General features: G+C 61.6%; 1 protein-coding gene and 1 non-coding gene across 3 annotated transcripts in view; one reads left to right on the top strand and one right to left on the bottom strand.

The window, feature by feature from the left end:
• Nucleotides 1-3,877: 3,877 nt before the first annotated feature.
• Nucleotides 3,878-14,713, top strand: part of IL16 (interleukin 16) — a 72,979-nt gene continuing 62,143 nt past the window's right edge. The window contains exon 1 of one of the 2 annotated variants that reach the window (XM_036355416.1): nt 3,878-4,041. In XM_036355416.1, coding sequence (XP_036211309.1) covers nt 4,002-4,041 — 40 coding nt within the window. In that variant the 5' untranslated portion in view covers nt 3,878-4,001. The remainder of the gene's footprint in view (nt 4,042-14,713) is intronic. The other variant, XM_036355415.1, reaches the window with a different exon arrangement.
• On the bottom strand, nt 9,026-9,104 carry TRNAR-GCG. The gene has a single exon. It is a non-coding gene; the product is annotated as a tRNA-Arg (tRNA).

Below are 14,713 nucleotides of genomic sequence, written 5' to 3'. Positions count from 1 at the left end.
ATCCGGCCGAAACCCGCAGTCCAACGCCGCCTGCAGCTCCTACCTGCTGCTCCCGCTCATCCCGGCCCCACTGTGCCTGCCGCGGGCTCGCGCCCAATCAGTCCCGATCGGGAGAGGCTTGCACTGTCACAGCAGTGCTCGCCAGCCCTGTTCCTTGTGTCTGGTGCCCTTCTGAGGGGAGTGGCCTGCAGGATCGGGCCGAAACCGGCTCTCTGACATCCCCCGAGGCGTCCCGGATTGCGAGAGGGCACAGGGCAAGCCGAGGGACCCCACAGGTGCACGATCCGGCCGGGGAGGGGCCGTGGGAGGGCTCCAGGCGAGTCCTCTCCCAGTCCCAATCGGCCGGACCCCAGCAGCAAGCTCACCTACCGGTCAGAGTGTCTGCCCCCTGGTGGTCAGTGCACATCATAGCGACTGGTCGACCATTCCACTGTCTTCCCCCTGGTGGTCAGTGCACGTCACAGCAAGTGGTTGAGTGGCCTTAGCATATCATTAGCATATTTCGCTTTGATTGGTTGGACAGTTGACCGGTCACCAGACGACTGGACACTTAGCATATTAGGCTTTTATTATATAGGATATATTTTTTATTGATGTCAGAGAGGAAGGGAGAGGGAGAGAGGGATAGAAACATCCATGATGAGAGAGAACCATGGATCGGCTGCCTCCTGCACGCCCCCCACTGGGGATCGAGCCCACAACCCGGGCCTGTGCCCTGATGGGGAATCGAACCTGGGACCCTTCAGTCCGAAGGCTGACGCTCTACCCACTGATCAGCACCGGCCAGGCCCGGGTTATTTTCTTACAGTTCTGAGGGTCAGAAGTCCACAGGGGGTCTCACACGGCTGCACTCACGGTGTTGGCCGAGGGAACATTCCTTCCTGGAGCTGGGGGAGGGTCTATGTCCTGGATTCCCAGCTCCCGAGGCACCCACATCCTTGGCTCCTGGCCCTGCCCCCATCGGCAGAGCAGGGCATGGCTTCGGTGGGTCTGTCTCCGGCCCTGACCCCGCCCCTTCCGCCTCCCCTTCCCGGCTGGAGCTTGAGACTAACCCCTTTAGTGTAAGGCCATCAGATGAGCATCCTTAAGGCCCTCCCATAACATGATCACAGGTTCGGAGAACAGGATGTGGGCAGCGCTGGGGGACCGTGGCTCTGTCCCCCACACCAAATAGCTCTGTCTTTGTCCAAAGCTGGATTCATATGATCAAAGGCCATGACTTTCCAAATAGCAGCCTCTGACATCGATTGAGCAGAGTCCACTTAGGAGCTGCAAAGGCAATGGTTTAACTGAAAAAAAAACCCAAAAACAAACCAAGCCCTGGCCGGTGTGGCGCAGTGGGTAGAGCGTCGGCCTGCGGACTGAAGGGTCCCAGGTTCGATTCCTGGTCAAGGGCATGGACCTTGGTTGCGGGGACATCCCCAGTAGGGGGCATGCAGGAGGCAGCTGATCGATGTTTCTCTCTCATCGATGTTTCTAACTCTCTATCCCTCTCCCTTCCTCTCTGTAAAAAATCAATAATATATATATATAAAAAAAACAAAACTTTTTAAAGTAAATTTTTTTCTATTATTCTCTAAACCGGTGGTTCCCTACATGGGGCACATGCCTCAAGGGGGGGCAATTTGACGTTCAAGGGGGCAATTCGAGGATGAGTTATTCACAATGAATTTTTTGCATTTCTTAGGGTTCTAGGATATATTTTTTATTGATTTCAGAGAGGAAGGGAGTTCAGATTGATTTCACAGAGGCAATTCAGAAATGCAATGAGTTTTTTGCATTTCTTAGGGTTCTAGGGGCCTCACCGACAGTCTATCCTATATAATAAAAGGCTAATATGCAAATTGTCCCCGCGGGAGTTTGACCCCTCGCTATGAGGTGCACTGACCACCAGGGGGCAGCGCAGAATGAAGGAAGACCCCGACCTGCGGCCAGCAGCCGGGGAAGGAAGGCCCTGGCCCTGGCCAGCAGATGGAAGGACTCGATAGGCCCTGATCACCGGCCAGGCCTAGGGACTCTACCCGCGCACGGATTTCGTGCACTGGGCCTCTAGTAAATATATATGACATATTTATGCATTTCAGTTCTCTATTCTACGTTTGGAAACTTTACTTGCTATTTTTTCATATCACTTCATGTTTTTATTATTATTTTTAAAACATTTTCTTAGTGATTTCTCCCTCAGTCCGTCCACTGTCCTTTCGCTTTTCTCTCTCATGGACGCCATGTTCTTTGGCAGCTTGTGTAGACCAAGTTCATGGCCTTTCGGGCTTCCTCCACGTGAATAGGAGTTCGCTTCGTGGATAATAAGAATTCCGTGTCCCAGGGGGGTCAGGATGTTAGAGAGGCTGAGGGGGCGTGGCCAGAACAAGGTGGGGAACCGCTACTCCAGATGGTTTGAGTGGAAAGCTATTGCTGTTCCCTGAACTGGGGGGGGGGGGGGGGGGGGGGGGGGGGGACAGAGCTATTGGGCAGCCCCGATGGCTATTGGAAAGCTCAGGCGGGAAAAAGCAACCCTCCGTGTTACTTCTCCGCATGTAGTCGTGTTCCACGGACATGACTACATGTCCTCGGACCACGTACCTGCATTGGTGGCCGGATCCATTCATTCAGCCGCATCACGCAAACACCTCTCTGTGACAGAGAATCGCTCCAATTTCTGTGAAGGATCCGCATGCACCTTGGGGCCTGCCCCCATGAGCCACAGGCCGGGCAGGCCGGCCTCGGGTTCAAGGCACAGCCAGGCCTCTTGAACTCCCAGGCCGGGCCTTGGGTGTTACTCAGAGCCCTGGCGCTGGTGGCGGGGAGGAAGAGGGGCGGGGGGGACAGTCCCTTGTGGCCTCAATCCTCCTCCTCAGGGAGATGCTGACTGTGGGGAGCTGTTCTGACTCTGGGTGCCCAGAGCCAGGGTTTCTGGCCACACAGCACCGCCTGAAGAATATGGTTATGTAAAGGTGTGTGTGGCCCTGGCTGGTGTGGCTCAGTGGATAGAGCAGCAGCCTGCAGACTGAAGGGTGCTGGGTTCGATTCCAGTCAAGGGCACGTGTCCGGCAGGAGGTAGCCGATCCCTGGTTCTCTCTCATCATTGATGTTTCTATGTCTCTCTCTCCTTCTCCCTTCCTCTCTGAAATCAATAAAGAAATATATTTTTAAAACACACACACACACGCAAAACAAACGGGTCCTTTAAAGTAATAGTCCGTCTTTTCCAAATCTAAAAATAGGCCCTCCTGGTAGGAGCAGGCAGGGAGCGGGACAGGGTGGCCAGGGCTGGTGGGACTCCAGAGCCCGGGCCTGGGCGGGGCTGGCGGCCACTCTCCCGGTCCCGTCCCGGAGTGACTGCGCGTCTTGATGGAAACCAGCCTCCCTCCACCTTGGCCGCCGCGCCCTGCCCGGCCCGGGGACACACAGGCCGCATTGAGCCCGCGCCCGGGCGGGCGGGTTTCATGAAAAGGCGTGTTCACTGCGCGCCCAGGAGAAAATGAATCACCCCAGGGCTGGAGGGCGCGCGGGGCCGCGTGTGTGTGTCGCTGGCACGTCCAGAAACACGCCCGCGCGCCTGCAAGGAAAAGAGAGAGAGTGTGTGTGTGTGTGTGTGCGCGCGCGGGGGGAGGGGGGAGGGCCGAACACTGTAGCGATTTCCACACCTTGGACCTCGTCTCCGGGCTGCGAGGCCAGAGGGAGGCCTGAGGTCGCGGTTTTGCATTTGTTTGCGGCGCAGGGAGAAGCGCGCTTTGGGGGTAACCTCGCTCCCTGCACCCTTGCTCGCGCGCGCGCACGGAGGGCAGGGCTGCAAGCGAGGCGCCCCGACGCTCGCCCAGGACTTGCGGGCTCGGCCCGGGGGTTCGGGGGCTCGGGGGCTTGGGCAGGGACCCCCCTCCCTCCCTCCCTGCCCAGGGGAGCGTCCCAGCGGAGTTTTAGGGGAGTTTCAACTCGTCTCCACATCCGCCCCCGCCGCCCCGGAGGCCCCGCCGGGTCCCCGCCGTCCTCCGGCCCCGCGGATGGGTCTGCACAAGAGGATCTTCCCTCGCAGGGGCGCCGGTGAGTGCGTGGGGGCTCCGCGGAGCGGGGGAGGAGGGCGCGCAGTGGCTCCCCGGGATGGGGAGCCGCGCAGGGTGCGTGTGCGTCTGCTCACGTGTGCGGAGCCTGTGCACACGTGTGTGTGTGTGTGTGTGTGTGTGTGTGTGTGTGTGCGCGCGCGCGCGCGCGCGGAGCCGCAGGGCCCGCTCTGTTGCCAGTGTCCGGGCTGAGCTCCCGAGGCTGCTTGGCAGGGCGCGTGGGGGGGCTCGCCAGACCCCCAAGGTGGGGAGACTGAGCCTGCCTGGCCTTGTCTTTTTCTTTTCTTTTCTTTTCTTTTCTTTTCTTTTCTTTTCTTTTCTTTTCTTTTCTTTTTTCTTTTCTTTTCTTTTTTCTTTTCTTTTCTTTTCTTTTCTTTTCTCTTCTTTTCTTTTCTTTTCTTTTCTTTTCTCTTTCTTTCTAAAACATTTTTATTGGATTTAGAGAGGAAGGGAGAGGGGGAGAGAAACGTCAATGATGAGAGAGAATCCTGAGATCGGCTGCCTCCCGGATCGAGCCCGGAACCCGGGCCCGGAACCCGGGCCTGTGCCCTGAGCGGGAATCGAACCCTGACCTCCTGGTTCCAAGGTACCCTGACCTCCTGGTTCCAAGGTACCCTGACCTCCTGGTTCCAAGGTACCCTGACCTCCTGGTTCCAAGGTACCCTGACCTCCTGGTTCCAAGGTACCCTGACCTCCTGGTTCCTAGGTCAACGCTCACCCCCTGAGCCAGCCCGGGGCAGGGGTTTCTAAGCGTCCACTTTCTTGTGGGTGTTGCCGGCACCGCCCGGAGCATCAGACGTGAATGCCAGGGGGCAGGGTCCTGCCGGGGCAGAACAGAGAGGCTGCTTGGGGGCACCAGGGTGGGGGCGCAGGGACCCCCGGAGCCTACCAGACCCTCACACTCGGGGGTCCCTGTCCCCGGCACTTGGGGTTCGCATCCGCGGCAGGGACACCACATCCGATGGTTGCTCAGGACCGCCTCCTCCTTTCCCTCCAGAAACCTGTGCGGGGAGCAGGGGGCAGGGAGCGGGAGGCCGGGGGCGGGCCCAGGGACCGGTAAAGAGGGGGCGGGGCCGGGAGGCAGGGGGCAGGAGCAACTCTGAGCCTGGGCAGGGGGCAGGGAGGGGCGGGGGGGCAGGGGGCGGGGCCGGAGAGGCAGGGGGCGGGTCCAGGGGGGTCGTGGGGCAGGGGGCGGGGCCGGAGAGGCAGGGGGCAGGGAGGGGCGGGGGGGCAGGGGGCGGGCCGGAGAGGCAGGGGGCGGGTCCAGGGGGGTCGTGGGGCAGGGGGCGGGGCCGGGAGGCAGGGGCAGGAGCAACTCTGAGCCTGGGCAGGGGGCAGGGAGGGGCGGGGGGGCAGGGGGCGGGGCCGGAGAGGCAGGGGGCGGGTCCAGGGGCGGGGGCAGGGGGCGCGGCCGGAGAGGCAGTGGGCGGGTCCAGGGGGGTAGTGGAGCAGGGGGCGGGGCCGGAGAGGCAGTGGGCGGGGCCAGGGGGTGTTGTGGGGCAGGGGGCGGGGCCGGAGAGGCAGGGGGCGGGTCCAGGGGGGGGTCGTGGGGGCAGGGGGCGGGGCCAGAGAGGCAGTGGGCGGGGCCAGGGGGTCGAGGGGCAGGGGGCGGGGCAGGGGCCAGGAGCAGCTCTGATCCTGAACCGCTCCGCAGTGAGCGCTGGCGGGGCGTCAGCGCTGGGAGCTGGCCTCCCAGCAAACTGGTCCCGAGGGTGGGAGGGGAGCTGCGCCCGCTTCCCGGGCCCACGTGCTCCGCGGGAGCGGCTCTAAGCCGTGCGGGCGGCGGGCGTGGGCGGGGCGCCCCCCGGGGCGCAGGCTGCGGGGTCCGGGGCCTGTCCGCTGCCGGGGCACAGCCTCCTCCGCGGGGCGGGGCGCGCAGCAGCGAGCGGTGGGGGCGGCCCGAGCGGCACGTGGGTGACGAGCGAGCAGGTCAGCCCCCGAGGGGCGCCCAGGGGACACGGCGATCTCGGGGCACCCGGGCCAGGCGCTCACTGGTCCCCCTGGGGGTAGAGGAGGCGCATTTACCCCGCGGAGGTCCCCGGGCTGGGGCTGGGGGTGTGGGTGCCCCATGTTCCCTAAACCGCGTTATTCGTGGGCGGCCTTGCCACGTCCTGTCCCGGCCGCATCGCCGTCTGTGGTCGGTTTCCCTGGCAACAGACTCACAGGTACTGGTGGTGAGGGTCACAGCGGAGCACCCCTGGGAGCCCCGCCTGTGAGGGAGAGCGAGGCCGAGCTGGAGGGGAGATGCCAGCTGACCCCTGGGCCCCGGACCCTGCAGTGGCCCGTGGCCGCGCGTGGCTGCCCGGGGCCGTGGCCTGGCCTGGGAGCTCTCACAGAGCCGTGCCAGCCGTGGGAATGGGTGCCCGATGCCCGTGCCCGGTGCCGGGTGCCCGGGGGCTCTGCTGGCATCTCCCCTCCAGCTCGGCCTCTGCTGGCAACACCCCTCAACATCAGCGGATAAAGGCGCACGGGCCCTGCTTTGCTCTGCGCGCCCTGCTGTGGGAAGGCTGGGTGGGCAGGGACGCACGGACACCCACAGGCCAGGCCTCACACAGCAGCGCTAAGGACACGCCCCTGTGGCTGGGACACGCCCTCCCTGGCTGGGACACACCCCCAGTGGATGAGACACGCCCTTTCGTGGCTGGGACAGCCCCCTAGGGCTGGGACACACCCCCAGTGACTTGGGCACGCCCCCCGTGGCTGGGACACACCTTCCCTAGCTGGGACACTCCCTCCCAAGTCTGAGACACGCCCTTGTGGCTGGGACACGCCCTCCCTGGCTGGGACACGCCCCCCGTGGCTGGGACACGCCTTCCCTGGCTGGGACACTGTCCTGTGCGCAAGTGCAGGTGCCGGCCCGTGGCCTGCTGGGTGGTGTGTCCCCGGCGCTGGGTCCTCCACGGGGGCCTCATCCTGCCGCTGGGACACGGAGCCACGCGCCTGCAGACCTGGGAGCCCCAGGCCGGCTGTGGGCAGGGAGGGTGCAGGGGGGGGGGCGGGGGCAGGTTTGAGGGGGAGTCTGCTGCAGTTCCGACCTTCCCCCCAAACCCCCCTCCCCCCAACATTTCTTTGGGGAGAAACTAAGCCACTGGAGACCCTGCGGTGCGACTCCGGCAGTTAAAGCTCCGTGACCGAGCGCCTGGGACAAACAGACGGAGCCAAGGCGAGTTTCCTGGCCTCCGGGCCAACAGCCCAGTTTCTATTTATCTTCAACCAGCAAAGGATGAAGTCACTTTGTCAAACGCTGGGACCTCGCGTCCAGCCCATTCGGCCAGGGCGTGCCGTGCCCCAGCGCTGGGCTCCAGGGACAACATGGGACAGTTTTACACGCACACAGATGGCCGAGAGGGCCAGGGGCCGGCGCGCTCACTGGGGAGGCGACCCAGCTGGTGGTCAGGGCGGGCTTCCTGGAGGAGGAGGTGCTGCCTGAGGAGTTGGGTGGGAGCCAGGGCTGGGAGCTTGGTAGTGCACTCCCATCCAGTCTGGGTTGCTGGCAGCATCTATGTCTATAAAAGCCTAAAATGCAAAATGCAAAGTGTCCCCTCGGGAGTTTGACCGACCAGGAGTTTGCTCACTCGCTCGCTATGATGTGTGCTGACCACCAGGGGGCGGCGCGGAATGAAGGGAGGCCCCGGCAGTCACCAGGGACCCTACCTGTGCCTGAGTTTCCTGCACTGGGCCTCTAGTTTTTAAAAATTAATCATGGAGCCTGGCTGGTGTGGCTCAGTGTTTGAGTGTCGACCTATGAACCAGGAGGTCAGGGTTCGATTCCCGGTCAAGGGCGCAGGCCCGGGTTGCGGGCTCCATCCCCAGTGTGGGGCGTGCAGGAGGCAGCCGATCCATGATTCTCTCTCATCATGGGTGTTTCTATCTCTCCCCCTCCCTTCCTCTCTGACATCAATAAAAATATATTTAAAATCCTATGTAATAAAAGCCTAATATGCTAAGTGTCTGGTCATCCAGTCAGCCATTCAACCAATCAAAGCACAATATGCTAATGATATGCTAAGGCTGTTCAACCGCTTGCTATGATGTGCACTGACCACCAGGGGGCAGACGCTCCGACCGGTAGGTGAGCTTGCTGCTGGGATCTGGCCGATCGGAGCTGAACGAGACAGGCCCTCCCAGGGTCCCTCCCCGGCTAGCCAACCTCCCACACCCCCTGTCCCCCCCCCCGCCCCAATCGTGAACCGGTGGGGTCCCTCTGCCTGGCCTGCGCCCTCTTGCAATCTGGGCTGAGGACCACCCCTCCCCCCATCTCCTCTGCCCCTTGAGTACATGAATTCATGCACCGGGCCTCCAGTAAAGAATAAAAGAACAAAAATAGTCATGGTGACCCCTTAGCTCAGGGGGTCAGAGCTCTGGCCAGTGACTCGACCCCCACAGCTGGTCTCCTGGGAACCTGCATGTCCCCCCTCCCACACCCACGCTCTGGCTCTGAGCCCTGTGCTGAGCGGTAGCCCAGCCGTGGTCCCCGTGCACCCGCTGCTCCCATGCTGGCGCCCCGCCGTGCGGGGTCAGAGGTCACCCCCCAGTCCCTGCTCAGGCGCCAGAACCGCCGCTCGCTGGGGCCTCAGACCCCGGCAGGTGCCTGCGACTTCTCACACACGGGGTGGTGGAAGGACGGGCTGTTGGTGGGCAGAGCCAGATGGACTCCGCCTGCCTCCCAGGTGGCCACCCGTCTCGCCGTCCCTCTGTCCGTCACGCCTCCTCCTTGTTTCCAAATGACCTTCAGGCGACACTGCAGTTCACGCCTAAACCCTTCAGCACGCACCTGAATAACTCGGGCTCTGTATTCGTTCGCTGTTCTTTTATTTTTATTTGTTTATTTAAAAAAATATATATCTTTATTGATTCCAGAGAGGAAGGGGGAGGGAGAGAGAGAAACATCCATGATGAGAGAGAATCACGGACCGGCTGCCTCCTGCACGCCCCACACTGGGGATGGAGCCCACAACCCGGGCCTGCGCCCTGACCGGGAATCGAACCCGGGACCCTTCGGTCCGCAGGCCAAAGCTCTATCCACTGAGCCACACCGGTCAGGGCAGAGGGCTTCTTATTTAGGTCTCAGCGTGTTGCACAGAGAGAGCCCTGCTGCGCGGGAGGGAGCCTGGCCGGGCCGGGCACATCCCAGGCCTCCTGTGCCCCAGCCTGCGTGCACCCGCGCCCCAGCCCCTTCCCTCCATCGCTCCGTGTCTGTCAGTCTGTCTGCGGGCGACCACCGAGACCCCGCTCTCCCTCTCCCTCCCCTTCTTTCCCTCTCTCAGCCCCTCCTCTCACCGCCCCTTAGCGCCCACTGAAGCCAGGGGCTGTGTGGGGCCCCGGAGAGCCGGAGAGCCGGAAGGCGTAGTCCCTGGCACCCAGGGCCTCGCAGCTCCTGGGAGAGACCAGGTGAGAGAGGGCAGCCTGGAGTGCCTGCCGAGGGCAGGGGCAGCTCCCCATTCAGCCAGGGCGGGGAGGGTGGCATCAGGGCAGGCTGCCTGGAGGAGGTGACCCGGAGCCAATCCTTGAAAACCTAGGCAAGCTGGACGTCAGAGCAGAAAGGGCAGGGCAGGCGCCTGCTGGGGTGTGGAGGTGGGAGGAGGCGAGGGGCAGGGCTGGAGCAGCCTCAGGGGCATGGGGGGGGAGGGGGAGGGGGCGGGAGAGGCCTTGCATTCTTATGCACTGAATCAGGCCTGTCATGACAATAACAAATTAAGAAAAGAAAGCTGAGGTTTCTTCATCTTGAAACATCTTGCTTTCTGATGGGAGGCAGCGAGCCGCGTTCCCCAGATAATTGTGTGGGCAGATGGACTGCAAGCGGGGCAGACAGATGGGCGGACGGAGAGCTGCCCTGCTCAGCTCAGCACGGCCCGATCTGAGCACTCAGGAGGGGCCCCTGGGAAAGCAGAAAAGACACGACTCACCCTGGCCGCTGTGGCCCAGTGGATAGAGCGTCAGCCTGCAGACTGAAGGGTCCCGGGTTCGGTTCCCCGTCAAGGGCACAGGCCCGGGTTGCGGGCTCCATCCCCCAGTGCAGGGCGTGCAGGAGGCAGCCGATCCATGATTCTCTCTCATCATGGATGTTTCTCTCTCTCCCTTCCTCTCTGAAATCAATAAAAAACACTAAGAAAGGAAGAAAGAAAAAAGAAAGAAAGAAATAGCCCTGGCTGGTGTGGCTCAGTGGATAGAGCGTCGGCCTGCAGACTCAGGGGTCTCGGGTTCGACTCCGGTCAAGGGCATGTACCTGGGTTGCGGGCACATCCCCGGTGGGGGGTGTGCAGGAGGCAGCTGATCGATGTTTCTCTCTCATCGATGTTTCTAACTCTCTATCCCTCTCCCTTCCTCTCTGTAAAAAATCAACAAAATATATTAAAAAAAAAAAGAAAGAAAGAAAGAAAGAAAGGACGACAGCCTTCGTTGCCTGCACCCCCCGTCGTGTGTCCTCCATCAGCACCCGCCTCCCCTGTGGGCTGTGCAGGGAGCTGCCTGCACCCAGTCTCCTCCTGGCCTGGGATCAGCACCCCCTTCCCGCCAGCTACCCCTCCCGCTGGGCCGTGTCACCCTCTGCGAGCCCAGCCGCCTGCCGCTGATGGGCGGACAGGGGGCTCCTGCCTGGAGTGTCTCATCAGCTGCTATTCTGAGGACCCCACGGTCAGATGAGCTGGGGCTGAAACGCTGCGTCTGGGCCTGGGGAAGGTCACCCCCGCCACCCCCGTCAGGAACCTGGGGAGCTGAGGGCAGCCCCCCGTTGGCTGTGGGAGGCGGTGTCAGTGCCGCGGTGTCTGGCCCATGGCGATGCCAGCGTTCCGGTTACCCATCAGTCTCCGTTCTGTGTCTGCAGGCGTGTTCCCCGCGTCTCACAGCTCAGAGTCAGCCAAGCGATGCCCTCGACCCGTCCAGGGTCCCCAGAGCTCGAGGGAGCCGGCCCTCTCCCCCCTCCTTCCTAACCCGTGGCCTGGAGGCGCCAGGAGAGAGTGAATGCGGTTTTGTAGCCTCATCTCAGTCTGAGCCTAGCCCGGCCGGCGTGGCTCCGTGGCTGAGCATCAACCTAGGAACCAGGAGGTCAGAGTTCGATTCCCGGTCAGGGCATGTGCCCGGGTGGCGGGCTCGATCCCCAGTGTGGGGTGTGCAGGAGGCAGCCAATCTGTGATTCTCTCTCATCATGGACTAGAGGCCTGGTGCACAAATTCGTGCACAGGTGGGGACCCCAGGGGGTGGAGGGGGGCGGGACGTGATCGGCCCTCCGGGCGGGCAGTGGGAAGCCCTTGCCGGCCCGGTGATATTCACGCTGGCTGTTGGGAGTCCCCTGGCGGCCGCTTTTATATTGTTTCTTCCTTGCAGAGTGTCTAGGGAGGGGAAGCGGCCGCGGTGCCCGAGGCCGACTTCCAGGAGGCGGCAGCGCTGGTCAGCTGGTGCCTGGCCCAGTCCTTGGAGACTGGACGACTGAGGGAGTGAGTGGCTGCCGCTGGGCTGGTGGGCCACCGGGTCGGGTCGGTCAGCTGAGCAGAGCTCCCCCTGTGGGAGCACACTGACCACCAGGGGGCAACTCCTGCATTGAGCGTCCGCCCCCTGGTGGTCAGTGAGTGTCATAGCGACTGGTCGTCTGGTCATTCCAATTGTTCGATGGTTCGGTCACTTAGGCTTTTATATATATAGACTAGAGGCCTGGTGCACAAAATTCGTGCACGGGAACGGGGGTCCCTCAGCTAGGCCTGCACCCTCTCCAATCCAGGACCCCTCAGGAGATGACATGTCTCTCGCAATCTGGGACCACTTGCTCCTAACTGCTCGCCTGTCTGTCTGCCTGCCTGTCTGATCGCCCCTAACCCCTCTGCCTGCCTGATCACCCCTAACCCCTCTGCCTGCCTGATCACCCCTAACCCCTCTGCCTGCCTGATCGCCCCTAACCCCTCTGCCTGCCTGATCGCCCCTAACCCCTCTGCCTGCCTGATCGCCCCTAACCCCTCTGCCTGCCTGATCGCCCCTAACCCCTCTGCCTGCCTGATCGCCCCTAACCCCTCTGCCTGTCTGATTGCCCCTAACCCCTCTGCCTGCCTGATCGCCCCTAACCCTTCTGCCTGCCTGATCACCCCTAACCCCTCTGCCTGCCTGATCACCCCTAACCCCTCTGCCTGCCTGATCACCCCTAACCCTTCTGCCTGCCTGATCGCCCCTAACCCCTCTGCCTGCCTGATCACCCCTAACTGCCCCTGCCTCGGCCCCACACCCAGGACCCGGGCTTCCCTCCCTCTGGCCGGCCGCAGGCACCCAGGACCCAGGCCGGCTTCGCCTGGGCCAGCCATAGGCATAGGTGCCCAGGACCGTGGGCAGGCAGCTTCTCCCAGGCCCAGCTTTGTCAGGAAGGATGTCCAGAAGATGTCTGGTCTAATTAGCATATTACCCTTTTATTAGTATAGACTAGAGGCCTGGTGCACGTGTGGGGTCCAGCCCCGCCCACCCTGATTGGGGCCAATCGGGGCCGGGCTCGCAGGGGGGAGGGGCTGCAGGCAGTTGGCTGGCCGGCACTGCCCCCTGGTTGAACTCCTGGTCAAACTCGCAGCTGAACTCCCAGTCGAGGGGACAATTTGCATATTAGGCTTTTATGATATAGGATGTTTTTTTCTCTCTCCCTCCCTCTCCCTTCCTCTCTGAAATCAACAAAAATATATTTTAGAAAAACCAGAGCCAGATGAAGGCCACGCAAGGCGCTTCGTAAACTCTCAGATGCCCACACATGGGCAGCGTCGCTTATTTACACATTCAGTTGGGTTGATTCAGTCAGCGAGCGTCTGTTGGGCTTGTGGGCCAGGCACACCCCAGGCTGGGGCCTGGCCTCAGCAGCTACGGAGGTCCTGTTGGGGTGCCCATGGTCCGGGGGGACCTACAGATGGGGCACACGCCCTTCAGAGGGCGACCAGCTGCGTGAAGGAAGGACGCGTAAGAGGGGGTAGCTCACCGGGTGGGCAGCAGCGGCCACATGGGAGGAGCCAGTCTACGGAGACATGGGAGGGGACCTTGTGGGGGGGGGAGAGGCTGGGACAGACGCCTTGGGGTGGCATGGACATGGCCTCTTGGAAAAGGGGAGACGAATGGGCGAGATCATGGAAATCGTAGGGACGTGGTGAGGAATTTGCATTTCGTCTTGAGAACAAGGCACAGTTTGGGGAGGGCTGACGGCGTGGGGCGGGGTGTGTTCAGGGCAGGGGCGCACTTTCCCGCACGATTCTGCAACGGCAGGTGCGTGACATGATGCGTTGTCGGAGCCCATAGGACATACAGCACGGGGGTGAGCCCTGCGGAGTTGTCTGAGTTCTTTGTTCTGGACATTAACTCCTTACCATACGTACTAGAGGCCAGTGCACAAAATTCGTGCACAGGAGGGGGGGGGGCCTCAGCCCGGCCTGCACCCTCTCCAATCTGGGACCCCTCGGGGGATGTCCAACTGCCGGTTTTGGCCCCATCCTGCAGGTTTAGGCCCCAACCAGCAGTTGGACATCCCCCTCGCAATCCCGGACCCCTGGCTCTTAACAGCTCACCTGCCTGTCAGCTTGATCCCCCCTAACTGCTCTCCCCTGCCTGCCTGATCTCCCCTAACTGCTCTCCCCGCTGGCCTGATCCCCCTAACTGCTTTCCCCTGTTGGCCTGATCGCCCCTAACTGCTCCCCCCTGCCAGCCTGATCCCCCCTAACTGCTCTCCCCTGCCTGCCTGATCCCCCCTAACTGCTTTCCCCTGTTGGCCTGATCGCCCCTAACTGCTCCCCCCTGCCAGCCTGATCCCCCTAATTGCTCCCCCCTGCCGGCTTGATCCCTCTAACTTCTCTCCCCTGCCTGCCTGATCACCCCTCACCGCCTCTGCCTCAGCCCTGCCACCATGGTTTTGCCCGGAAGGTCGTCTGGAAGATGTTTGGTCTAATTAGCACATTACCCTTTTATTAGTATAGATTATTGGGAGCATCTTCTCCCATTCACTGGGCCGTCTTTTTCCGGGTCTTAAGGAAGAAGCGTTTAGTTGTCACGGTTGAGTTGGGTGTTAGCTGCGGGTTTGTCATGTGACCTTTATTATATGACATCCCCTCTGGTCCCACGTGGCTGAGGGTTTTGAATCATAAGTAGATGCTGGATTTCGTCAGATGCCTTTCACACATACAGTTTCACATACTCACCACTGGGAGCCTACTTCTGCCTTCCCCTCTAGTTATATGAGCACTAGAGGCCCGGTGCACGAAAATCGTGCACTGGGGGCAGGGGGCCCCTCAGCCTGGCCTGCACCCTCTCGCAGTCCGGGAGGCATCAGTCGGACCTCCTTAGCGCTGCCACGGAGGCGGGAGAGGCTCCTGCCGCCGCCGCTGAGCTCGCCAGCCATGAGCCCGGCTTCTGGCTGAGCACCTGCTCCCCCTGTGGGAGCGCACTGACCACCAGGGGCAGGTCCTGCATTAAACGCCTGCCCCTGGTGGTCAGTGCACATCATAGCGACCGGTCGTCTGCTGTTTGGTAGATTTGCATGTTAGCCTTTTATTATAGAGGGTAGGAGTTCCAGTCTGCATTTTGTGTAGGTGGTGTGTCATGTTAATCGATATTTGGGTTTTGTACCAGCCTTGCATCCTAGGAATATTTCTCACTTGATTACGGTGTATGATCTTTTTTTTTTAAAAAAAATATTTTTATTGATTTCA

Source organism: Myotis myotis, unplaced genomic scaffold (assembly GCF_014108235.1).
Source record: "Myotis myotis isolate mMyoMyo1 unplaced genomic scaffold, mMyoMyo1.p scaffold_m19_p_22, whole genome shotgun sequence".
Classification (NCBI taxonomy): Eukaryota; Metazoa; Chordata; class Mammalia; order Chiroptera; family Vespertilionidae; genus Myotis; species Myotis myotis.
Note: the sequence above shows the minus strand (reverse complement) of the source record. Positions and strands in the feature narration are given on the sequence as shown.